Below are 25,104 nucleotides of genomic sequence, written 5' to 3'. Positions count from 1 at the left end.
TGTTCAAAACTCATCGCCATGACCGTAGCCGTTGCAGAGTTGCATTCAACCATCCATCGCACACGGATTCAATCACCGGGCCATTCGTATGACGTACGTACGCTTGTTCCACGGTGAGTGGACCCCGGAATCGGCTTGTGAATGGGTCCCGACACTGTCGCCCTGCGGCGATTGAGCTCGAGAACTCTCGCTGCTGCACAATCGCTTCTTGATTACAGTTCTGTGCAAAGTTGAGCCGGGTGGGAGAATCGGACTGGAGCCATGAATGGAAAAGCAAAAGTAACCCGGCGAGACCTTGTTTCATCATCGGACAGAACCGGATCCGGATCGGAACATCAGAGTTGTTAGAATGGCGAGTCCACGTGGAATAACGAAGTGGAGCGTTTGAAAGGAGGTTTTGTTGGAAAAAGTTCAACTGTTCGGAAAGTGGACTAAAGCGTTGCCAACAGGTATGTGGAAATTTACCAGTACTTGCATCTCATCGATTGAAGAAAATCTGAAGGAAATATCGCATCTGCAGAGACATATCACTTTGTGGCTCTACTTAAAATGATAAAAGTGTGATTTATACGATATTACAAGGCGGTAGGCGGTGCTCCTAAGCCTCATACAAATAAGTTCAAACTAACAATCCATTACCAAATACCGAATAATATTAGCTGAATTGACTTAAAAGCCTATCTCTTACTTAACACTTTAAACAGGTTTTCTTTTATGCAATAAGGTGACATTTGAATGATCATTTTTAAGATATCTTAACGTGAAGACCATGATTGATCGTTCAAGATATAAATATTGTGTCGCTACTCTATTTTGAAAACCCCTTTCCTATAGTGAACCCTTTCAAGATGTTTTGATGAAAAATTCAATAAAAACACAATTTCAAGCAGATATTTGTCAACAAACCTTTTATTTGGCGTGTTCAGCATCATTCCAAAAAAAAAATAATGACATTTGATTGTCATTTTCGCCAACATACGTGTTTTGAGTTCGACACCTGAAATCAGCAATGGCCACTAGCATTTTCACAACAAAACAGCATTTCCTTTTTTGATTGGATTAACTATCTAATCATTTTTTGATCATAACTTGACTTCAGTTAGTCAAAATAATTTAATTTAAAAACCTTTAATGAAACAGCACCAGGAACTGCTCAATTTCGAGCAAAATTAAGAGGGTCCAATATAGGACTACGAAAAAAATTTTTAACTTTGCCAAAAGTGGACTTCTTTGAATAGAATCTACAAAAACGAAGAAATTTGAACAATAGTTTCGCTTTAACATACAAACAGTCATGCCCCGGTATTGATTCGTTCAGCTGCCTTGGTTTAGCACGGCCCAGCGCTTAACTGAAGCATAGAGCTTATGGGATTTGGTTTATATAGGAGACATTGGCTATGAAAGATCATCCAAACTTCAAATAATTTTAGTGTTTTGAAATTGGAATGATGTCACCTATCCATTGCATTTATAATTACATAAAAAAAATCATAAAACTACGTATTTTTCCTGTATTTTGAAAATGCAATTTTACTCGGAAAAATTCTAAAAAATATTGTTTTGTAATATAGGTCAAATGATCGGTTTTTTCCATACATTTCAAATGTAACTTAAAAAGTTTTGAAAATTCTCTGAATTTTCACAAAACTACGTATTTTCAAAAAAATATTCAAAATTTCAGTTTTTTACAATATGGATATCAAATGATCAGAATTTTTTCATACATTTCGAAATTCATCAAAAAAATTTCTAAACACAAAAAAAATCAAAAAAAAAATACATGAAATTTATTTTTTTTACAATATGGGTATCAAATGATTGCAATTTTTTCATACATTTCGAAAGTTATATTTTTTTGAAAATACTCAGAATTTTCACAAAACTACGTATTTTTTGAAAAAATACTCCAAATTTCAGTTTTTTACAACAACACAATTTTTTTTAAATACTCAAAATTTCACAAAACTACGTATGGTCGAAAAATACTCAAAAAAACATTTTTTACGGGATTTACAGGGATTTTTAATTCATTTCGAAAGTACCAACATCAATTTTTAAATAGGCTCGAAATTTTCACAGTACTACGTATTTTCGAAAAAAATTCTCAAAATTTCAGTTTTGGTTTCGGGTATCGGGTATTTGGTATTGGGAATTTTTGATACGTTTCGAAAGCAATAGCACAATTTTTTTTTAAATACTCAATTTTTGTACAAAACTACGTATTTTCTAAAATTTACTCAAAATTTCAGTTTTTTTAAATACGGGTATTAAAAAAAAAATGTTTTATAACTTTGACCGAGTCACGTAGCCTAGTGGTAACGCTTCCGCCTCGTAAGCGGTAATTCGGGGTTTGAATCCCGACTCGGACCAACACAACTGGTGATCGTTTCTCTTCTGGATTCGATTGCTTAGTAAAGCGAAGGTAGTGCATCGTCACAAGCTGGACCTTATCAACGACACCTTAGGAAGGCGACCTATGGAATGTTAACATTAACCTTAACATGTTAACATTAAGTTGAGTTAAAAACTGCTACTGAATCCGCTTTGTAAATGCTTGCCCCGATACTCTTCAAGGGTGTTCCCCTCAGGAACTGGGAAAGATTTACTTTTTTTTAAAACTTTCGAAATGTATTTAAAAAAAAACCTCATTATTTAATACGGAACTTGAAATTTTTAGCATTTTTTTCGAAAATACGTGGTTCTAAGAATAATTTTAGTACTTTCCATTTTTTTTTCATGAATTTCGAAGTGTATGAAAAATCCCGATCATTTGGTACCCATATTGTAAAAAACTAATACTTGGAGTATATTTTTCAAAAATACGATGCTTTGTGATTTTTTTTTGTATTTGAAAAAAATGTGTTATAATTTTCAAAATGTATGCAACATTCCTGATCATTTGATGCCCATATTGTAAAATACTGAAATTTTGAGCATGTTTTTCGAAAAAACGTAGTTTTGTGAAATTTTTCAGTAAATCACGTTTTTTTTTTTTCAAATAACGTTTATTTTTGTATATTTAATCAAAAAAGGCACTTTAAGACATTTTGGCAATTTTGATTTTTTGGGCTAGATTAAAGCCTAAAAAATATATTAGTGGATTTTTGCTCTTGGACCATGACCATGAGACAACAACCTTAAATAAAATTTGTACCATCCTCCCAAATTTGTACCAATCATTGTTAATTTACAATAGATTGAATAAAAATAAACATATTTTTGTTTTATTTCCTTGTTCAAATCAAATCAAATCTAGGCCTTTCCACAAGTTTCGAAAGATTTTCAAAGTTTTTTTAAGACTTTTTTTCAAATAAGTTAATAGTGAATATTGGAGGGGATGAATGAAGCCCATGAAAATATTCCAAGGGGGAGCGGGACGAAAAAGGTTGAATACCACTGAACTAACAAATATGGACTAACAAAAATAACATTGAAACTGCATATATCAAGTTTTAAGCCCAACTTTCAATATATCAATGCAAAAAAAAAAAAAAAAAATACAAACTGCTTTATATGCATATGGTGTTATCAGTGAAAAGTTTACAAATTTTATTGAATTTATAAAAAATATATATACAATTTTTCGATAGTTTAATGTCTTTTCCTGATTTGTGGTCCCAATAAAAATTGAGCAAAAAGCTCTATTTGATTGAAAATACTTAAATAACATTAAACAAGAGTTGGAAATCAATAGTTTAAGTTTTTTGAAATCACAAATTTATTTTTATTTTTTTGTTTTTTTGGACATAAATTTGAAATAAAATTTGCAATAGAAAATCATGATTTTTTCTAAAGTTTTTTTTTTAAATTTTTCAATTTATTTGAAAAAGGTTCGATTTACAAAGGCGGATTATCGAGTTCCGATCCTGCCGGCATGCCTTCAGATCGTTGCTGTTATAGAAAGCATCTCTTTTTGCACATTAACACCGTAAAGTGGGTGCCGTATGATGTCAGGAAAATGGTTATAGGGCTAGTGTTTGTTTTGGTCTTTCATATTTTGTAACTAATCTTGTTCGTCACTTTCGATGGATGTTTACTACCGTTCAGTTAAATATGCGGTTCTACGTGGATTTCTTCATTACGATGCCCAAACACCGAACCGGACCAGGTGAAGCACGACAAAAGTCCTTTGATTAGAAGTGGATATCGAATTCATGGCTTCCCCAACCACGATGAAGCAACCAGTCTGGGGGTTCGGAGCATCGACCGGGTGTTGCTTTCATCCCGCCGATTTCGGCGGGCGTGAAGAAGTGCCTCCTCATTTATTTCGAGTATTACAGAGCTACGTTACACAATGGAGCGTCCACCTCCTTCTCTTCCAGACTGGCTACAGGGTCTGGTCCTGGTGAGCATGAATTATTCCGGGGTAATAATGACTGGAATTAGCAATTTGTTATAACACGTTCAGATTAATGTTACAATAATTTATGCTAATGGGAAAACAGGGCAAACATTGCACAGCCATGGCGGCGCGGCACGATAATAATAGTGTACCCGGTGTGTATTTTAACACCTTCCGACAAAATATCGACTGAACCACTGGGGAGCAAGCTTAGGGGGAGGGCATCATGGAGCTGCCAGCTAGGGAGAAAATTATTATGGGAGCAATTTTGTGGGGGACCGATCTTCCGGGGATAACCATTGAATTTGTTGCGAGTTGTTTGATCTAAATGAATGTTAAAACTAATTAGTCAGAATATTGGAGTACGAAATTAAAAAAAAATAATAGTGGGTGGTAATCAGTAAACATCTCCTGAAGTTTTCTGGTTCATAAGTCAATTCCAGCGCAAATTACTCACCTTTTATTTTTTTGGAAATAAACAACCGTGAGATTGCTCTGTATCCATCTCAAAGAAACTCAGGACAAACGAAACATAATAAAAAATCTTCATGCCTTCGTTTCGTGCAACAAGAATGCCATTATCAATATTCTCGATCATTGCATTGGCTGTCTTCAGCAAACTATTGCATACATAACCTATTTCGAGTGCACAAATGACCTCACTGGACCTATGGCCTCATCCTGTTAGTGTCTCACCCTGAACCTAACCCGACGATAGTTTTCGGGTGCATGGTGGATTGCATACTGATGTATAAAAGCACCACCAATGCGAGAGAAAACTACCCTAGTAGACAGTTTTAAAATGCAACCCTAGCGTTAGGATGCCCCACATTCTTTTAAGTTGTCCCATCATTCAAATCTGAATCAAATCCTTGCCAGAAATTAAAATGTTTTGCTGAACAATTCGAAGTAAAACATAATTACTCAATTCAGGTGGTCACCCTAACCCGAACAGCCCACAAGCCAAAGCCACCAACCGAGCCAGTGGTTTTTCGGAACTGACAACTGCTTTTACAGGTTAACATGGTAATTTCGGACTGGCTGGCGGATGGAGTGGGTGGTTCAAAGTGCAGCAGACAACTCAGTCCTCTCGCTCGTTCTCTATAGTTTCGGGCTGACAGCGGCGCTCCGATTTGTGGCCAAAAGTTCGAGGTGACAGAAAAGCAATCTAATTGTGTCGTTTGGAATTAGTTCTCTTTTTATTTTATTTTCAACGATTTGGAAACATTTTTAACAATAATCGTAATGTATAACTATAGCTTAAGACCAGTCTTGTTTCGATTACCCTTATACACTAAGCTTAACCCCAGAACGGCTTCTTGTGGGTCTTCTTGATGTACACGGTGAACGGGACTGGCTTCTCGATGTAGACCGGTTCTTTCACGTACACCGGATAAGGCTTCTCAACATGAACTGCGTACGGTTTTGGGACCTCGACGTATTCCTTCTTGTAAACGGGAACCTTGACCTCGACTGGGTACGGGACGGGACGGTCAACCTGGACGGGGTACTTCTTCTCGACATACACGGGGTACTTCTTCTCGACGACCACCGGGACCTTGGTTTCGGTGTGCACCGGGTACGGGACGTTCACGTGGACTGGTACGTGCTTCTCGACCTCAACTGGGTACGGGACGGGGATCTTCTTGGTGATGATGTGCTTGACCTCCTTCTTTGGTTCCCAGTCGTGAGTGTTCTGGTAGTGATGCTCGTCGTCGTCATGCTCGTGATGTCCGTGATGCTCGTCCTGGTGGTCGTACAGATCATGCTGGTTCTGATACTGCTGATGATGATCGTACCCGTTGTGGTGCTCGGAGAAAGCGTAGTTGTCCTGGTGTCCTTCTTCCCAGATTCCGCGCTTGTCCTTTTGGGAGTTGTCGACTGCCGCACAGCTAGCGATGGCCACGGCCATAGATAACACAATGAACGCCTAGAATTTGAATCAAGTTTAATATGACATCATCGGAACCGTTTCAGCTGAACCTACCTTCATGTTTGCCTTTCCTTGATGTGACTTGAACAACCGATCACAACTGACTGATGATTGAGCTTTGAAAAGTTTGGAGTTTTATACCGAAACAGTTTTCTTGTTTTCTTTTGGCTTTTCTCATTGAACTTTTCATCACTACCTTCTGCATCAGCCACCGGTGGGTTGCGACCGTTGCGAAGATAATCAATTCTACAGCTGCAGCTCTTCGTCGTCATCATCTCTTGTCGTGAAGAGGTTCAATATTTCGCAGTCTGTTGGAATTCAAGGTTAATAAAATAGAAAAGTTGTGATCAACAACATTGTTATTGTGATAACAGTGGTGACGACGAATAGCAACTTCCAAATTCATATCTTTACAACAGTAAGAAAAGAAAATTGTTTCTATATAAAACTCCAACCCTTCCAATGCTCAATCATCAGTCAGTTGTGATCGGTTGTTCAAGTTGCATCGAGGAAAGGCAAACATGAAGGTAGGTTCAGCTGAAACGGTTCCCATGGAGAAATATTAATTTTGATTTTAATTCTAGGCGTTCATTGTGTTATCTATGGCCGCGGCCATCGCTAGCTGTGCGGCAGTCGACAATTCCCAAAAGGACATGCGCGGAATCTTGGAAGAAGGACACGAGAATAGCTACGATTTCTCCGACTACGACCACAACGGGTACGATCATCATCATCATCAGCAGTATCAGAACCAGCATGATTTGTACGACCACCAGGACGACGACGAGCATTACTACCAGAACACTCACGACTGGGAACTAAAGAAGGAGGTCAAGCACATCATCACCAAGAAGATCCCCGTGCCGTACCCAGTTGAGGTCGAGAAGCACGTGCCAGTCCACGTGAATGTCCCGTACCCGGTGCACACCGAAACCAAGGTCCCGGTGGTCGTCGAGAAGAAGTACCCCGTGTATGTCGAGAAAAAGTACCCCGTCCAGGTTGACCGTCCCGTTCCGTACCCAGTCGAGGTCAAGATTCCCGTTTACAAGAAGGAATACGTCGAGGTCCCAAAACCGTACGCAGTTCATGTTGAGAAGCCTTATCCGGTGTACGTGAAAGAACCGGTCTACATCGAGAAGCCAGTTCCGTTCACCGTGTACATCAAGAAGACCCACAAGAAGCCGTTCTGGGGTTAAGCTTAGTGTATAAGGGTAATCGAAACAAGACTGGTCTTAAGCTATAGTTATACATTATGATTATTGTTAAAAATGTTTTCAAATCGTTGAAAAAAAAAACTGATTTCAAACGACACAATTATATTGCTTTTCTGTCACCTCGAACTTTTGGCCTCAATTCAGAGCGACTCTTCTATAATGAAACTAAAGAAAGAAATGTCTGAATTAATTGTTCACTGAATGAATCTTGATCGAATACGATACCTAAACAACCAGCAATAGAGGAAAAAATTGTGACGTCAGAAATGAACTCAAGTCACTCAAAGTTCATTTTGTGAGTGACTTTAACAGTTAGCCCTAGTTTGACAGCTACCTTGTCCCCAGTTTTTATGTGGGAGAGAAAAGGAGGCGAATACTTTATGAAAATCATACCTGTCAAAATTCCTAGCCTCAAAATTTTGTCGCGAGTTGCTTTTCTCCTCTATAGAGGAGAAAAGCAACTCGCGACAAAATTTTGAGGCTAGTAATTTTGACAGGTATGATTCGGGTACTTCGGAGAAGTATTCGCCTCCTTTTCTCTCCCACATAAAAACTGGGGACAAGGTAGCTTTCAAAATAAGGCAAAATGTTAAAGTCACTCACAAAATGAACTTTGAGTGACTAGAGTTCATTTCTGACGTCACAATTTTCTCCTCTATGTAGCTGTCAAACTAGGCCAAAATGTTAAAGTCACTCACAAAATGAACTTTGAGTGATTTGAGTTCATTTCTGACGTCACGATTTTTTCCTATATTCAGAGCGAAAGAAATGTCTGAATTGATTGTTCACTGAATGAATCTTGATCGAATCGACAACAACCAGCGATTGGTTGCGCATTGCTCACCAAATCATACATGAATTTCTCGGCCTACTCCGGTTAAACTCGAAAAATTGCAAACTCACATTTACTAAAATAAATTGTAAAAAGTTCTTATCTGATTCTTCAAATTTTCAAAATGTGTATAAAATTATTTGTTTTTTTTTATATCTCTATCAAAAAGTGTAGCTTCCTTGTTGTGAGATGACCTCTTGGACGTAAATTTGTTATAATAGCGACGTTATCGTGCTATCTTATCGTTTGTCGCTTTTTGACGTTTCAATAAAAACTTGAATAAACAAATAAAGAGCACACATTGTAAACAATAACAAACACGTTTTATTTAGGTGACCACCTTGAGAATTATCACGAAGTTTTTTATTGAATTTGGTTGCCAGAGTCCCGAATCATAATTACAAATATTTACGCTACTTGGGCATATACGTGTGTCAAACGCGTTCTGACCTGAAATGCCTTTGGCCAATTGTCGCACTTACAGCAATTTTCAGGGTGTGTCAAGAAAGCACTACATGATTGAAACTTCTTTCATACGAAGAGTGACAAGAAGCACGAAGTATTTTCGGTTTGTATTGAAAACTTTAGGATCGAAATCGTATTTAGGGGATATGTGATGTTAAAAAGGTGAGGCATTGAGAGATGCACAAAATGGCATTCCAAACTCAATGTGGCCTAAAATGCACGTTGATAGCACGACAACGACGATACAAAATATCTTATCAATGAATAATTGGAAATGATACAAGCTATCCATTTTTTCTATCATGATGAGAAATGATAAAAAAAAACCAAAAATGGAACTTTGCAGAGTAATTTTGGCACTGAATTTCTATCTCAGCATGATTTTTAGATATAAAAAACTTCTCGATAAAAAAAAACTGCTAAAACAAATTTCTTGAAAATTCGAAGCGGCAAGAGATTTGTGATGTTATAAATTCCCCACGAAAACAGCATGATTCGAAAAAAAAAGTTCTCCGATCCGATTGCGTTCAAGACAGCTAAAATCGGTTGAAATGGCGCGGAGTAATGAAAGTGCTTTTTGCGAAAATCCACGAAAATGGTAATTTTTTTGACCACCCTTACACGGTGTAGGTCACCCTAATGGCCAAACAAAAAAATACGGGTCTAATTATTTCGGCCAAGGAACCCCCAGATTTTGATTTTGAGATTTTAAGCCCGATCGGAGAACTTTTTTTTTCGATTCATGCTGTTTTCGTGGAAAACCGCTGATTTCTTAAATTTAGGTGGTTTTGAATAACATTTTCCCAAGGCGGTTTTTTTTAAATATAAAAAAACATTAAATTAAAATATTGTTTGGACAAAATCTCCAGGACTTTACTGAACAAAACCATAGTAAATCTTTTAAGTTTAATACATTTGTTTCAAATTTTTTATAAAAATTGCTTTGGCAATCGAACAGAGCACAATCATTAATTTCAAGAAATAAGGCATATTTTGAATTAAATACCGCTGCAGTCAAGCGAGCACCACGTCAACGTGCTGGGTTATCTCATCTTTCGGCAGCCAGCTATCCACAGTGCGGCACGTCGTTGATGGCCGTTGACCGCAACGGCATCACGGCTCGGCACGCGGCCAGTTCAGAAAAGTCGCTGATGCGTGTCGCCCTCTCTCGTTTATTTTGGGGGATGCCTACGATGCCAGAAAAGTTACCCTTGGCTACGAAGAAATTGCGAAATGAAAAGTTTGATAAAAGTTGTAACTTTTCAAGGTCGTTTGAAGTTATTTCTCATTTGTTCAAATGGTCGTTGGCCTTTTGGGGAAGATATCTTGATAAAAAAAAGCTAGCTTTAAGGTTTGGGAAAATATCAGTTGCTGTCTATCTAAATCTCTAAGATTGTTTCCAACAACTCTTGAGCTGAAATGTTGTTTCATTTCACATATTGAATTTTGGTGTACTCCATAAAAAATATGAAAAGCTTCAAGATCTTTCTAGAAACCAGCCAGGATACTCCCGGCGAATTGTTTTCCTTTCCAAGTGGCTCCCCTTTTTGACTTGTACACGAGGTACGTGCTGAAGAAAGGATTTATTACCTGCATGCTGGCAAAGTGAATGGTTTCATAATAATAATTCGGTTGTAATAAACAGACTTCACATGTTGTGGCTTGCAACAAGGAACAAAGAAAACCCCCCGAAACTGGCAACAGTTCCAGCGCCGTGTTGTGAGCTATCGCGTTCAATCTTCCGCCAGAATTCTGTGCCCGGTGAAGATGAGTTTCTGACGGCGAGGGTGCCCCGGTGTTGTTTGGTAACGGCGCGGAAAAGTGTACATCATTAGCATTAACAACGAGCGGGATGGTTGGAAAAACAGTTCTGGTGCGGAGAGAACGAGACTTTGGAGTGCGATAAGAGTTGGCTTTACTTTCGTAACGGTTCCGTTTCCGTTGCAGTTCTGGAATATTTTGAATGGGATGCATTTGTTTCACTTTTCGATGCATTAGAGGATTAAACTCCGTTGTAGCTAAAGATACTGCACTTTTGGGTTTTTGCATAATTGAATTGTACAAATGTATGCAGAGTTTCCCGAGCAGGGGTAAATAACACGGGAATACCAAATTTTGGTATTACTTGGGCTAATAACAGCGACCAAAATGTGCCCTTGGTTGCCCAGTAATAGATGGTAAAATACCATGAAATCATACCAAAGTCTTGTATGTGAAAGGGCACAACAATACCAAAACATGTTATTCCAAAGGTAAAATAATACCACAAAATAAAATCATTTCAATACCAAGTTGAGGTCTTCTGGATTTTTGAACATTGCTTGAATACCAAAACTTGGTATTGCCATGGTTTTAATTTTAGGTATTCCCGCGCCCTTGGAAAATCATATTTTGGTATTCCTGTGGTCTTCCACAAACATGATTTTGGTATGATTTCATGGTATTTTACCATTTATTACTGGGCAACCAAGAGCACATTTTGGTCGCTGGTATTTGCACAAGTAATACCAAAATTTGGTATTTTCTTACCATTTTTAGTGCAGCAGTTGCAGTTAGTGAAAAAAACGGAAATGATCCATATGCAACAGCCAAATCTACTCACCTGATGATTCCATGTTGTTCTTAGTGATATTCTTCACCACACCGAATGCATTTGTCATTGATGAACGGCCTGTGCTTGAAGTTCTTGAAGCTTCTGAAAAATAACAAGATTGAAAAATAAGTATTATTAAAATGAAACCGGATTGAAATTCACCAAAATTCAATGATCTGTTGATTGACTCGTTTTTCAAAATATTTGGTTATCCCGACTTAAAGAAATTTCAACGTTTTTGAAAAAAATATTAGTGAGTATATCACAAAAAAAATTAAATCAGCTTTAACATTTTTATGTTTCAAGTCATTGTAGCGCAAAATTAATTATCTCGCCAAAATTTTTAAAAAAAATTCCATAGTTTCAGAGAAAATTGATGAAACACTTTAATACCAAAATAATACCAAAATGTGGCATCCTGACTTAGAAAATTTTCCACAATTTCAAGTCATTTCTGTATGCGGTATATCAAAAATGTTTAAAATCAAGTTTGAAATTTCCGGTTTTCAATGAAAGCATTCGCTTTGAGACATCATTTTAGCGCAAAATTAATTATTTTGTCAAAATTGGTCAAAATTTTCCCATAGTTTCAGAGGAATTTGATAAAACACTTTAATACCAAAATGTGCCATCCTGACTTAGAAAATTTTCCACAATTTCAAGTCATTTCTGTAGGGGGTATATCAAAAATGTTTAAAATCAAGTTTGAAATTTCCGGTTTTCAATGAAAGCATTCGCTTTGAGACATCATTTTAGCGCAAAATTAATTATTTTGTCAAAATTGGTCAACATTTTCCCATAGTTTCAGAGGAATTTGATAAAATACTGTAAAACCAAAAGAATACCAAAATGTGGTGTTCGACCATTGACAAATTCTGCAATTTTGCAATATAAAAACAATACCTTAAATTGGTATGATACCACATTTTGCTCTAGCATAATCCTTAAGACAAATTTTAAAGGGTCCAGGAATACCAAAATTTGGGATTGATACCAGAGAAAGGTATTATTATGCATTTCCCTTGTTATTTACCTATGCTCGGGTTCTTTCAATGAGTTTGTTTAACCATTCTTGAATGTCAAGTGAAAAAATTAATAAAATAAGTATCATACAAAACACTAATTATTGTCTTTGGCAAAGTTGTAGGTATTGATGATAATAAATCAGGAAAAATGGTTACGCTCTAAAGCATTGCCTTGGTGTTCTCGACTGCGAAATTCCTACTCGAAACTAGGTGTCCGAAGGCTTGATTGTTGAGGCAATTGCAAACCTCTTTTTACACCTTAGCTTCCTTCCACCCCGGGATTCGAACTGACGACCTTTGGATTGTTAGTCCAACTGCCTACCAGCGACTCCACCGAGACAGGACCCAGGGAGACGACTCCTACACCTGGACTGAGCTATCGACCTAACCTCTAGGTTAGACCGGGGCCAACATTTACTTCCCCGTCCGACGGAAGGCGTGATCAAACAAATCTCGTCCCAAATTTGCCACCGGAACCTTCTCGGAACGAACCCAGGCCGACTGAATGAGAGGCAATCACGCTTACCCCTACACCACGGTCCCGGCCTTAAGAATTACTTTTCTTTCTTATTTCCGTTCAAAGCTGGCCCAACATTATTTTTTTTCAATGGCAATTTTTCAATGAAAATTTAAGTGCACCCAACTGAAATCAATTTAAAATGCATTCTCCTGCGTATAGAATCATTTTTGACATGTTTGGGTTTATTTGTAATTTGTAATTTGTTGATTTATTGGGTACGATATCTTGTTAGTTAACACTTTTGATCAGGTCAAGGAAGACAGTTTAGTTGATTCAAATATCTTTTGAATTTTATTGAATTTTAGATGTACAATCCCTAAATTTTTTTGTCAGATCTTACATTCTTTTAAACTTATAATTGCATATCAACTTTACGGGTCTATTATACATTTTTCAATGGTTTTTGCATTTATTTTTTGATTCTGGTGTTAAATCAATTATTTCATTAATTTTTAAAATTTTGTTGAGTTTTTTTAATTTTTAACACGATCAGTTCTTTGAAAACAAATTAGTTTGAAAAAAAAAACAAATTATGTTTAAAAAAATACTGTGGGTTTGGCATTCTTCCAAACACGATGAGTTCCTTAAACTATTGGAGAAAATGATTTTTATTTATTTTTGAGGAAATTGAATTGTTTTTTTCATAAAAAAATAAAAAAAGTTTTTGCCATATCTGCAACACATGAAATTATCTATGAAATTAGAATTGTTCTTCTTTTTTATGATTCCTATTTTATTTTGTGAGATGGATTTTATCTATTTTAAAGTGATTTTTCAATGTTTGGAAAATATTTTTTTTGAATAAGAAAATTAATGTTTATAAAAACATTGTTAAAATGTGGAGTTTGGGAATAAGAGCAAAATAAAAAATAGATGTTTTTCCTATTATTAAAACGAGCATTGAACCGTTCCTTGGAATTAACCTAAAATAATTTTCAGAAAAAAAGTCTGTGATTTTTTAAATGAAACATTGTCAAATTCTTAACTAATTATCAGTTTTTGCTAAATAATTGTGATTTTAAATTAAAACTGCTGAGTTTTTACTTTCGTTCATACAGGAATAGTTATTTGAATTATTGTGAACAAGGTTGTTAACGATTACAATATCGTGGCCCGATAACAATAACGATAGTTCTATCGTTAACGTTATTTAGATAATTTTGCAGGCGATGATTTTATCGACGATAACAGATGATAACTAATTTCTAATATATTTCTGAAATTGAATTGATCTTACCAAACCACGAGATGTTTTCAAAGCTTTTGATTTTTTTTGATAATATGATGCAATCTGGGTATCAAACGAAACAAAAATTTGTATGCATTCTCACTGTTTTAAAGTTTTTAGAATTTAATACTCAAATTTTAACAAAGTACGGTATTTTGTAAATTTGAGAATTTTTGAAAAAATACGGTATTTTGTGAAAATTTTAGTATTTTGTAAAAATTGCAAAATTTTACAACCAAAAAAATCTGATAAAGCAAAAAAGCAAAAAAAGGTATGATTTGGTTGGGTCAGTCAATTTTAAGTTTATGCTTCCCCTCGAGTAAAGCCAGCGCAGTCATTTTTGCCATTTCAGCGTAATTGGTCAGCGTAATTGTTATCGTCCCGATAACCACTATCACTAAGATTCTTCGAGTTTTTTTTCTGTGAAGTTTTACATTCTGCTAAACATGACCAGTTTTGAAAAGATAAAAATGCTTTCGAGAAAAGCTTATGTGAGGTTTGCATTCTTTCAAAGAAAAATGATTCAAATAATTTTGCAAAAAGATAGGCCATATTTTTTTAAAGTTAAAAACATTTTTTCAATGTTTTATTCGATGAAATTAACAGCAAAATTATTGTCCATTAGGTGAAATGACTTCCGGTTAAATGTACCACAGTCGATTGGAAATGTTACAAAATGTTTTTAATAATATAAAGTGTTTAACTTTCAGCAAGCTTTGTTAAAAAATTTATATTGTCTTTGTTTATGTTTAGTGTTATTAGTATTATCAAATTACACGCAAAAAAAAGCGTTCCCGTAGCCATGAACAAAAAATCACGAATTTAGCAAACAAACGTGTTCATGGAAACGTGAACAAATTCATGAAATCATGGTACAAAAATCATGAAATCTCGATTAAATTTTCAAAAGGTCCTATCTGCATAGGAAACCCATGAGGGATAGGTTGTTTTGAAAATTTAATCTAGAAATCATGATATGCCCTTCATAGAGTTATGAACTAGTTCACGAACTTGTGATCCTTGTTTAAAGCCAAAAGATTGCGTTACTTTTTCGAAGTCGACCAGTAACGCTTGGGAAATCAGACGTGTTTTGACGTGCTGGCCAGCTGGTTGGTGGATTTGGTGTGGGTGTTGATTTTCAGAGAGAAAATAAAATGATTAGTGTGATTGAATTTATCAAAAGCCTTATTAGTTTTTCGACAGTTTGGCCTCTGGGGCATGTTCGCGTGGTTAAGGTAAGTTATGTAAGGGACAATTATTCGCATGGAGAGGAGTATTATTTCAAGGAAAAAGTACAGTCCAGACTCGATTTTCCATTATTTTGACTGCTGGGTGACAATGCATGTAGGCATTTATGTGAACAGGGGCAGATCAAGTATTTTCAGTATTTCGGAAATTTCAAGAATTCCAGGTACCGTAATCTGGGGTGAATCGGGACTACAGTCTGAATAGGGACAACAATTTTTAGAGCACTTAAAGCTTTTAAATTTGGAAATGGATGTACCGTAATCTGGGGTGAATCGGGACTACAGTCTGAATAGGGACAGTAGTTTCTATAGCACTTAAAGCTTTTAAATTTGGAAATGGATGTACACATTTAGTTGGCCTGAGTCTGTTCTAACCGAAACCAACCAGAATAATCAAAATATTGTGCTCCAACATGGTTAAAACTGCTGTCCCAATTCGCCCCATGTGTCCCGATTGACCCCAGTTTACGGTACACATTTTGTTGGCCAGAGTCTGTTCTAACCGAAACCAACCAGAAAAATCAAAATACTGTGCTCTAACATGGTTAAAACTGCTGTCCCAATTCGCCCCATGTGTCCCGATTGACCCCAGTTTACGGTACTTAAAGTTTTTAAGAAATATTACAGTATTTAATGTTTCCAAAATAGGTATTCAATTCAAGTGTTTCAAAATTCAAGTATTTCGAGTATATATTTCAAGTTTAACAAGTGTTTCAAGTATTTCAAGTGTTTTAAGTATTTCAAATATTTCAAGTATTTCAAACATTTCAAGTATTTCCTGTAATTTAAATTTTAAAAGTTTCTAAGATATTCAAAGTATTCCAAATATTCAAAGTATTTGAAGTATTCAAATATTTTATATTTTAAAAGTATTTAAAATATTTAAATAATTCCAAGTATTCATTATATATCTAATTCTTAAAGCATGCAAGTATTTCAAGAATCAAAGAAGATCAAGTATCTAAATATTTCAATGTATGAAAGCAGGGTTTCGAAGTCAGGTGAGTTTTGATGAAGTCGGAGTCGACTCTGGCTTCTGAAATTTTTGCGACTCTGACTCAAATTCCAACATCAACTTGCCAACAAGATTTGAATTCACCTACTCAAGCTTCAAAGAATTTTCTGGCTCCAACTCCCGCCCTGAAATGACCCTACTCCATTTGTATTTTTGTATTTTTGTATTTTTGTATTTTTGTATTTTTGTATTTTTGTATTTTTGTATTTTTGTATTTTTGTATTTTTGTATTTTTGTATTTTTGTATTTTTGTATTTTTGTATTTTTGTATTTTTGTATTTTTATATTTTTGTATTTTTGTATTTTTGTATTTTTGTATTTTTGTATTTTTGTATTTTTGTATTTTTGTATTTTTGTATTTTTGTATTTTTGTATTTTTGTATTTTTGTATTTTTGTATTTTTGTATTTTTGTATTTTTGTATTTTTGTATTTTTGTATTTTTGTATTTTTGTATTTTTGTATTTTTGTATTTTTGTATTTTTGTATTTTTGTATTTTTGTATTTTTGTATTTTTGTATTTTTGTATTTTTGTATTTTTGTATTTTTGTATTTTTGTATTTTTGTATTTTTGTATTTTTGTATTTTTGTATTTTTGTATTTTGTATTTTTGTATTTTTGTATTTTTGTATTTTTGTATTTTTGTATTTTTGTATTTTTGTATTTTTGTATTTTTGTATTTTTGTATTTTTGTATTTTTGTATTTTTGTATTTTTGTATTTTTGTATTTTTGTATTTTTGTATTTTTGTATTTTTGTATTTTTGTATTTTTGTATTTTTGTATTTTTGTATTTTTGTATTTTTGTATTTTTGTATTTTTGTATTTTTGTATTTTTGTATTTTTGTATTTTTGTATTTTTGTATTTTTGTATTTTTGTATTTTTGTATTTTTGTATTTTTGTATTTTTGTATTTTTGTATTTTTGTATTTTTGTATTTTTGTATTTTTGTATTTTTGTATTTTTGTATTTTTGTATTTTTGTATTTTTGTATTTTTGTATTTTTGTATTTTTGTATTTTTGTATTTTTGTATTTTTGTATTTTTGTATTTTTGTATTTTTGTATTTTTGTATTTTTGTATTTTTGTATTTTTGTATTTTTGTATTTTTGTATTTTTGTATTTTTGTATTTTTGTATTTTTGTATTTTTGTATTTTTGTATTTTTGTATTTTTGTATTTTTGTATGGTTTGTTGACTTTACATTAAATGGTCGTAATTTTTAATTTGATGAATTTTGATATGTCACATGTCATGGTTCCTTGCAAATTCCGAAGTGTCCCCAAGTGGCCACCGGTTACCGGTGTTCCGTTCCGGAGTGGCCAGGTTGGGCCAGAGGACGTTGGCATTACTTAAAATGGTCATAGTTTTTAATTTGATGAATTTTGATATGTCACATGACATGGTTCCTTGCAAATTCCGAAGTGTCCCCAAGTAGCCACCGGTTACCGGTGACCCGTTCCGGAGTGGCCAGGTTGGACCAGAGAACGTTGGTATCACTTGTAATGGTCATAGTTTTTAATTTGATGAATTTTGATATGTCACATGCCATGGTTCCTTTTAAATTCCGAAATGACCCCAAGTGGCCACCGGTTACCGGTGACCCGTTCCGGAGTGGCCAGGTTGGACCAGAGGACGTTGGCATCACTTGTCATGGCCATAGTTTTTAATTTGATGAATTTTGATATGTCACTACCATGGTTCCTTTTAAATTCCGAAATGTCCCCAAGTGGCCACCGGTTACCGGTGACCCGTTCCGAAGTGGCCAGGTTGGACCAGAGGACGTTGGCATTACTTTTAATGGTCATAGTTTTTAATTTGATGAATTTTGATATGTCACATGACATGGTTCCTTGCAAATTCTGAAGTGTCCCACCGGTTACCGGTGACCCGTTCCGGAGTGGCCAGGTTGGACCAGAGGACGTTGGCATCACTTGTAATGGTCATAGTTTTTAATTTGATGAATTTTGATATGTCACTACCATGGTTCCTTTTAAATTCCGAAATGTCCCCAAGTGGCCACCGGTTACCGGTGACCCGTTCCGGAGTGGCCAGGTTGGACCAGAGGACGTTGGCAGTACTTTTAATGGTCATAGTTTTTAATTTGATGAATTTTGATATGTCACATGACATGGTTCCTTGCAAATTCCGAAGTGTCCCCAAGTGGCCACCGGTTACCGGTGACCCGTTCCGGTGTGGCCAGGTTGGGCCAGAGGACATTGGCATCTTTTGTAATGGTCCTAGTTTTAAATTTGATAAATTTTGATATGTCACATTTCATGGTTCCTTGCAAATTCCGAAGTGTCCCCAAATGGTCACCGTTTACCGGTGACCCGTTCCGAAGTGGCCAGTTTGGACCAGAGGACGTTGGCATCACTTGTAATGGTCATAGTTTTTAATTTGATGAATTTTGATATGTCACATGACATGGTTCCTTGCAAATTCCGAAGTGTCCCCAAGTGGCCACCGGTTACCGGTGACCCGTTCCGGAGTGGCCAGGTTGGGCCAGAGGACGTTGGCATTACTTAAAATGGTCATAGTTTTTTATTTGATGAATTTTGATATGTCACATGACATGGTTCCTTGCAAATTCCGAAGTGTCCCCAAGTAGCCACCGGTTACCGGTGACCCGTTCCGGAGTGGCCAGGTTGGGCCAGAGGACGTTGGCATCACTTTTAATGGTCTTAGTTTTTAATTTGATGAATTTTGATATGTCACATTTCATGGTTCCTTGCAAATTCAGAAGTGTCCCCAAATGGTCACCGGTTACCGGTGACCCGTTCCGAAGTGGCCAGTTTGGACCAGAGGACGTTGACATCACTTGTAATGGTCATAGTTTTTAATTTGATGAATTTTGATATGTCACATGACATGGTTCCTTGCAAATTCCGAAGTGTCCCCAAGTGGCCACCGGTTACCGGTGTTCCGTTCCGGAGTGGCCAGGTTGGGCCAGAGGACGTTGGCATTACTTAAAATGGTCATAGTTTTTAATTTGATGAATTTTGATATGTCACATGCCATGGTTCCTTGCAAATTCCGAAGTGTCCCCAAGTGGCCATCGGTTACCGGTGACCCGTTCCGGAGTGGCCAGGTTGGACCAGGTTCCGTCGGCATTGCTCCAATAAAGCAGGTTCTTAGTATCTTTCATCTGCGGCCAAAAAATCCAAAATCGGTTAAATTATCTAATTTTGGTATGCGAATAACTAATTGCAGATAAATATATCCGTACCCGGGCCAAAATTAAATAGTTCATCACGTAATAATTGAATGATACCCTGCAACTGTCACTTTTCCGTATAAGGATTTCTGAACGTTCTTCGCCTCTGTTTCAAAGCTGTGGCAACGCCCACAAAATTCCCCCGAAGAAAAATTTCATGCTTTTTGTTCGCATGAGCGTGAACAAATGTATGATTTGTTTCCCATTACCATGAACGAAGTTTATGAATACGAGATCAGGAAAAACGAAACCAGACCTGGCGTTACGGTTTTTCGTGAACAAACGTGCATGGAAATCGGTTGCAATCATGCATTTGTTCACGGTGCAAAATCTTATCATAAAATTTGCTTTGTTTCCTATTTTCATGGTACGTTGTTCACGTTTACGCGAACGGACTTTTTTGCGTGTACTAACGATAAACAACCAATAAAGGCAGTGTCAATCAACTGCAAACAGCCCTCCCACAAATATCCCTTTTATCACCCCTACGATAATAACCCGTAAGCAATTGTGCTAACATGAGTGCATAAAATTACATGGCTAATATAATCATCACCACCCTGTATCAACATTTGATTGCACAATTCGGCGGTGGCCTCCCCACCCTTCCCAAAAGAATCATCAATCTTCATTCGCGCGATAAACAGACTTGTTGAAATTTCACGCGTATCGATCGTGGCCTGGCATTAAGTAATAACGGAAATTTTCGTTGCAATGTTTATACTACATTAGCCCGTATCATGTCCAGCCACATGTAAACATAATCGTAACGCACCTCTCCGTACCACCCCCCTCCAGTCACTAGTTAACTGGCCTCGTGATGATAGTTAGACAGAGAGCGGGCCCCCGATATTAACTATTCATCGATTTCAGGCTCGTGCAATTACGCAAAGCTATTTGCAATTTATGCAAATTTTAATCAGAACTAAACATTTCCATAATAAACCCATCCGGGCGCGTGCATTTTCGCGGCATGTGGTGGTGGGTGGTGGGTGGCTTCAAGGTACAGGGCCTGGGCCTGTCATGCTGCACCCCGTGGGCCACACACACACACGTGGTAATATCATTATTTAGCTCCCTGCTGGCTGGCACACGCCTTCGACGTATGAGCTTTTGCATAAGCTTTCTAAGCACCATTTGCATTCGCATTCGCTGTGGGAGCCCGAGTCCCACCCCAAAATATCTTGCAGGTTGGTAGAAGGGCTGGGTTGGAAATGCACAAACGCAAAAGTGCCTCAGGCCAACCGGCAGCAGTTGTTTAAATGTGAATCCATTTCACTCTCTTGTCAGGTTGGTTTAATCCGTTTACAGACGAGTGATTGTTTCATCTTACACAATTATTCTTTGCAGTTTCGTATCATGCACCTGTTGAAAATTTTCCTTCGGGGGAATTTTGAATGCCAGAGTGACCTCGTTCACATTACGTGGCTTGAAGATTGTTTGGAAAATCTTTGAAAATGATCCTATTTAATTAGAACAACCGGTATTTGATTCCAATAGCTTTAAGATTTCAATATGAACTACCAAAACTTTGGAACAATTGTTTCAGACTAGAGCTCAAACTGGTCTAAAATGCCAAAAAAGTAATTAAGTTCGTAAACTCATTCTTGTCCTTTTGTATCCTCCTTCCAGAAGCGAGTCCCCAGCAACCGCCGGCCGATCCGGAGCCCGAGTTCGAGGGCACCATCCAGAACGTGACGTTCCCCGCCGGCCGGGAGGCCGTGCTGACGTGTTCTGTCAAGAACCTGGGCCGCTACAAGGTGGGCTGGTTGCGCGCCTCGGACCAAACCGTGCTGGCCCTGCAGGGTCGGGTCGTCACGCACAACAACCGGATCAGCGTGGTTCACGAGGACATGCGCACGTGGCGGCTGCGGATACGACAGTTGCGCGAGTCGGACCGGGGCTGCTACATGTGCCAGATCAATGCCAGCCCGATGAAGAAGCAGATCGGCTGCATCGATGTGCAGGGTAAGGATCAGCTCATGAGTGATAACCGTTTATCTTAAAGAAGAATATACTATAAAGAAAATTGTGGATTCAACTATTGGAGTCGAAGTATTGAATGGTTCTTGTTAATTCTTTATATTTTTTCATTATATGTAATTTATACAACATTTAGTAGTTTGACTTGCTTATTTCACCCAAATTCATTTTTATATTCAATTATATTTCTGGCATCTGGAACTAAAAAATATTTTGGGGTGAGATTGTGTCATGCAAATTTCAGCATTTTTGTATGACCCAATAGGGTGTAATATGGTTGTATGGAAAAAATAAAGTTGTCCAAATTTAGCGAGCACAGCAATTTTTCAGCTCCTTTTGGGGTCCTAAACAACTCCCCAAAGTTTGGGAACGATTGGTTTACTCCTCGCTTTGCGCAAAGCGATTCAATTTTTTATATAAATTTGTATGGGAAAAACCATTTTTTTGGATTTTGATATTTATAAAATCCACGTTTCATGCTGTACTTAAACCGAACTCATATTCGGAAACTCTGGAAGGTGCTCTACAACTTTCCCGAAGAGAGTATGGTGCTAACTTGCTCTTAAAAAAAGATACAGCGTGTTCAAAACTCATCTAAAACGTGTTTTTAGAGCACCTTCTAGAGCATTCGGATGAATCCGGTTTTAGTACAGCGTGAAACGTGGATTTTATAAATATCAAAATCCAAAAAAAATGTTTTCCTCATACAAATTTACAGTCAAACCTCTTTTTACGCGACCTCCTTTTGCGCGAAATTTTTTTTACGCGGTTTTTTTTACGCGAAAAATTCAAAATAACGCGAACTCAATTTACGCGAAAAATTCAAAATAACGCGGTCCTATTTTAAACTGTCGGAAGTCTTAACCATTATGGTCATATCTTCCTGTTCAACGGGGACCACAATCAGGGTTTTTACCATCAGTAGCTTCGGTGACCTAGGTATACTCTGCATTATATTGGGATGTTCTGGACAACTAAGAACATCCGGAAGTCACGAATAGAATATCTATCTGTTCAACAGGTGTTTGTACCGGTGTATTCACCATCGATATAGCTTCAGGTAGCTTCAGTGAGCCACGATGGACTCTCTGCGATCTGTTAGAATGTACGAGGTCATCCAGCAACTCCCGGAAGTCATGGCCTGGATATCTACCTGATCAACGGGAGTCTATATGGCTATATTAACCATCGGCATAGCTTCAGGTAGCTTCAGCGGACCACGATGGACACTCTGCGGCATGGTGGATTGTTTTGGGTCATCCAGGAACTCCCGGAAGTCATGTCCTGGATATCTACCTGATCAACGGGGGTCTGTATGGCTATATTAACCATCGGTATAGCTTCAGGTAGCTTCAGTGAGCCACAATGGACTCTCTGCGATCTGTTAGAATGTACGAGGTCATCCAAGAACTCCCGGAAGTCATGGCCTGGCTATCTACCTGATCAACGGGAGTCTATATGGCTATATTAACCATCGGTATAGCTTCAGGTAGCTTCAGTGAGCCACGATGGACTCTCTGCGATCTGTTAGAATGTACGAGGTCATCCAGGAACTCCCGGATGTCATGGCCTGTATATCTACCTGATCAACGGGGGTCTATATGGCTATATTAACCATCGGTATAGCTTCAGGTAGCTTCAGTGAGCCACGATGGACACTCTGCGGCATGTTGGATTGTTTTGGGTCATCCAGGAACTCCCGGAAGTCAGGCCTGGATATCTACCTGATCAACGGGAGTCTATATGGCTAAATTAACCATCGGTATAGCTTCAGCGGACCACGATGGACACTCTGTGGCATGGTGGATTGTTTTGGGTCATCCAGGAACTCCCGGAAGTCATGTCCTGGATATCTACCTGATCAACGGGGGTCTGTATGGATGTATTAACCATCGGTATAGCTTCAGGTAGCTTCAGTGAGCCACGATGGACTCTCTGCGATCTGTTAGAATGTACGAGGTCATCCAGCAACTCCCGGAAGTCATGGCCTGGATATCTACCTGATCAACGGGAGTCTATATGGCTATATTAACCATCGGTATAGCTTCAGGTAGCTTCAGTGAGCCACGATGGACACTCTGCGGCATGGTGGATTGTTTTGGGTCATCCAGGAACTCCCGGAAGTCATGTACTGGATATCTACCTGATCAACGGGGGTCTGTATGGATGTATTAACCATCGGTATAGCTTCAGGTAGCTTCAGTGAGCCACGATGGACACTCTGCGGCATGTTGGATTGTTTTGGGTCATCCAGGAACTCCCGAAAGTCATGGCCTGGATATCTGCCTGATCAACGGGGGTCTGTATGGTTATATCAACCATCGATGTAGCTTCAAATAGCTTCAGTGGACCACGATGGACACTCTGCGGAATGTTGGATTGTTTTGGGTCATCCAGGAACTCCCGGAAGTCATGGCCTGGATATCTAATTGATCAAAGGAGGTCTATATGGCTATATTATCCATCGGTATACCTGCAGGTAGCTTCAGTGGCCCACGATGGATAATTTGCGAAATGTTAGATTGTGTTGAGACATCCAGGAACTCGTCCTCAAATGCGAATGCTAATTCTAAAGGGACATTTATGCGTTGATCAGGAAAATATCCAGGCCAGGACTTCCTGGAGTTCCTGGATGACCCAAAACAATCCAACATGCCACAGAATGCCCATCGTGATCCACTGAAGCTATCTGAAGCTATACCGATGGTTAATTCACCCATATAGACCCCCGTTGATCCGGTAGATATCCAGGCCATGACTTCCGGGAGTCCCTGTATGACCCAAAACAATCCATCATACCGCAGAGTTTCCATTGTGGTCCACTGAAGCTATCTGAAGCTATACCGATGGTTAATATGGGCATACAGATCCCCGTTGATCAGGTAGATATCCTGGCCATGACTTCCGGGAGTTCCTGGATGACCCAAAACAATCCATCATGCCACAAATTGTCCATCGTGGTCCACTGAAGCTATCTGAAGCTATACCGATGGTTAATATGGGCATACGGATCCCTGTTGATCAGGTAGATATCCAGGCCAGAACTTCCTGGAGTTCCTGGATGACCCAAAACAATCCAACATGCCACAGAATGCCCATCGTGATCCACTGAAGCTATCTGAAGCTATACCGATGGTTAATTCACCCATATAGACCCCCGTTGATCCGGTAGATATCCAGGCCATGACTTCCGGGAGTTTCTGGATGACCCAAAACAATCCAACGTGCCGCAGTGTGTCCATCGTGGTCCACTGAAGCTATCTGAAGCTAAACCGATGGTTAATATGGGAATACAGATCCCTGTTGATCAGGTAGATATCTAGGCCATGACTTCCGGGAGTTCCTGGATGACCCAAAACAATCCAACATGCCGCAGAGTGTCCATCGTGGTCCACTGAAGCTATCTGAAGTTATACCGAAGGTTAATATGGGCATACAGATCCCCGTTGATCCAGTTGATATCCTGGCCATGACTTCCGGGAGTTCCTGGATGACC

The 25,104-nt window shown here is 37.7% G+C and overlaps 3 protein-coding genes across 3 annotated transcripts in view; 2 read left to right on the top strand and 1 right to left on the bottom strand.

Annotated features, from left to right (window-relative positions):
* Positions 1–25,104, top strand: part of LOC120414006 (lachesin) — a 278,358-nt gene that overhangs the window by 3,930 nt on the left and 249,324 nt on the right. The window contains exon 2 of the mRNA XM_052710920.1: positions 21,258–21,593. Coding sequence (XP_052566880.1) covers positions 21,258–21,593 — 336 coding nt within the window. The remainder of the gene's footprint in view (positions 1–21,257; positions 21,594–25,104) is intronic.
* Positions 5,515–6,472, bottom strand: LOC120414008 (cytadherence high molecular weight protein 3-like). Its single transcript, XM_039575021.2, has 2 exons — positions 6,330–6,472; positions 5,515–6,272 (listed from the first exon to the last, which is right to left on the bottom strand). Exons 1-2 carry the CDS (start codon positions 6,333–6,335, stop codon positions 5,643–5,645), a joined length of 636 nt encoding a protein of 211 aa, XP_039430955.1. The 5' UTR covers positions 6,336–6,472; the 3' UTR covers positions 5,515–5,642.
* Positions 6,669–7,573, top strand: LOC120414009 (cytadherence high molecular weight protein 3-like). Its single transcript, XM_039575022.2, has 2 exons — positions 6,669–6,802; positions 6,860–7,573. Exons 1-2 carry the CDS (start codon positions 6,797–6,799, stop codon positions 7,469–7,471), a joined length of 618 nt encoding a protein of 205 aa, XP_039430956.1. The 5' UTR covers positions 6,669–6,796; the 3' UTR covers positions 7,472–7,573.

This window comes from Culex pipiens, chromosome 3 (assembly GCF_016801865.2).
Source record: "Culex pipiens pallens isolate TS chromosome 3, TS_CPP_V2, whole genome shotgun sequence".
Classification (NCBI taxonomy): Eukaryota; Metazoa; Arthropoda; class Insecta; order Diptera; family Culicidae; genus Culex; species Culex pipiens.
Note: the sequence above shows the minus strand (reverse complement) of the source record. Positions and strands in the feature narration are given on the sequence as shown.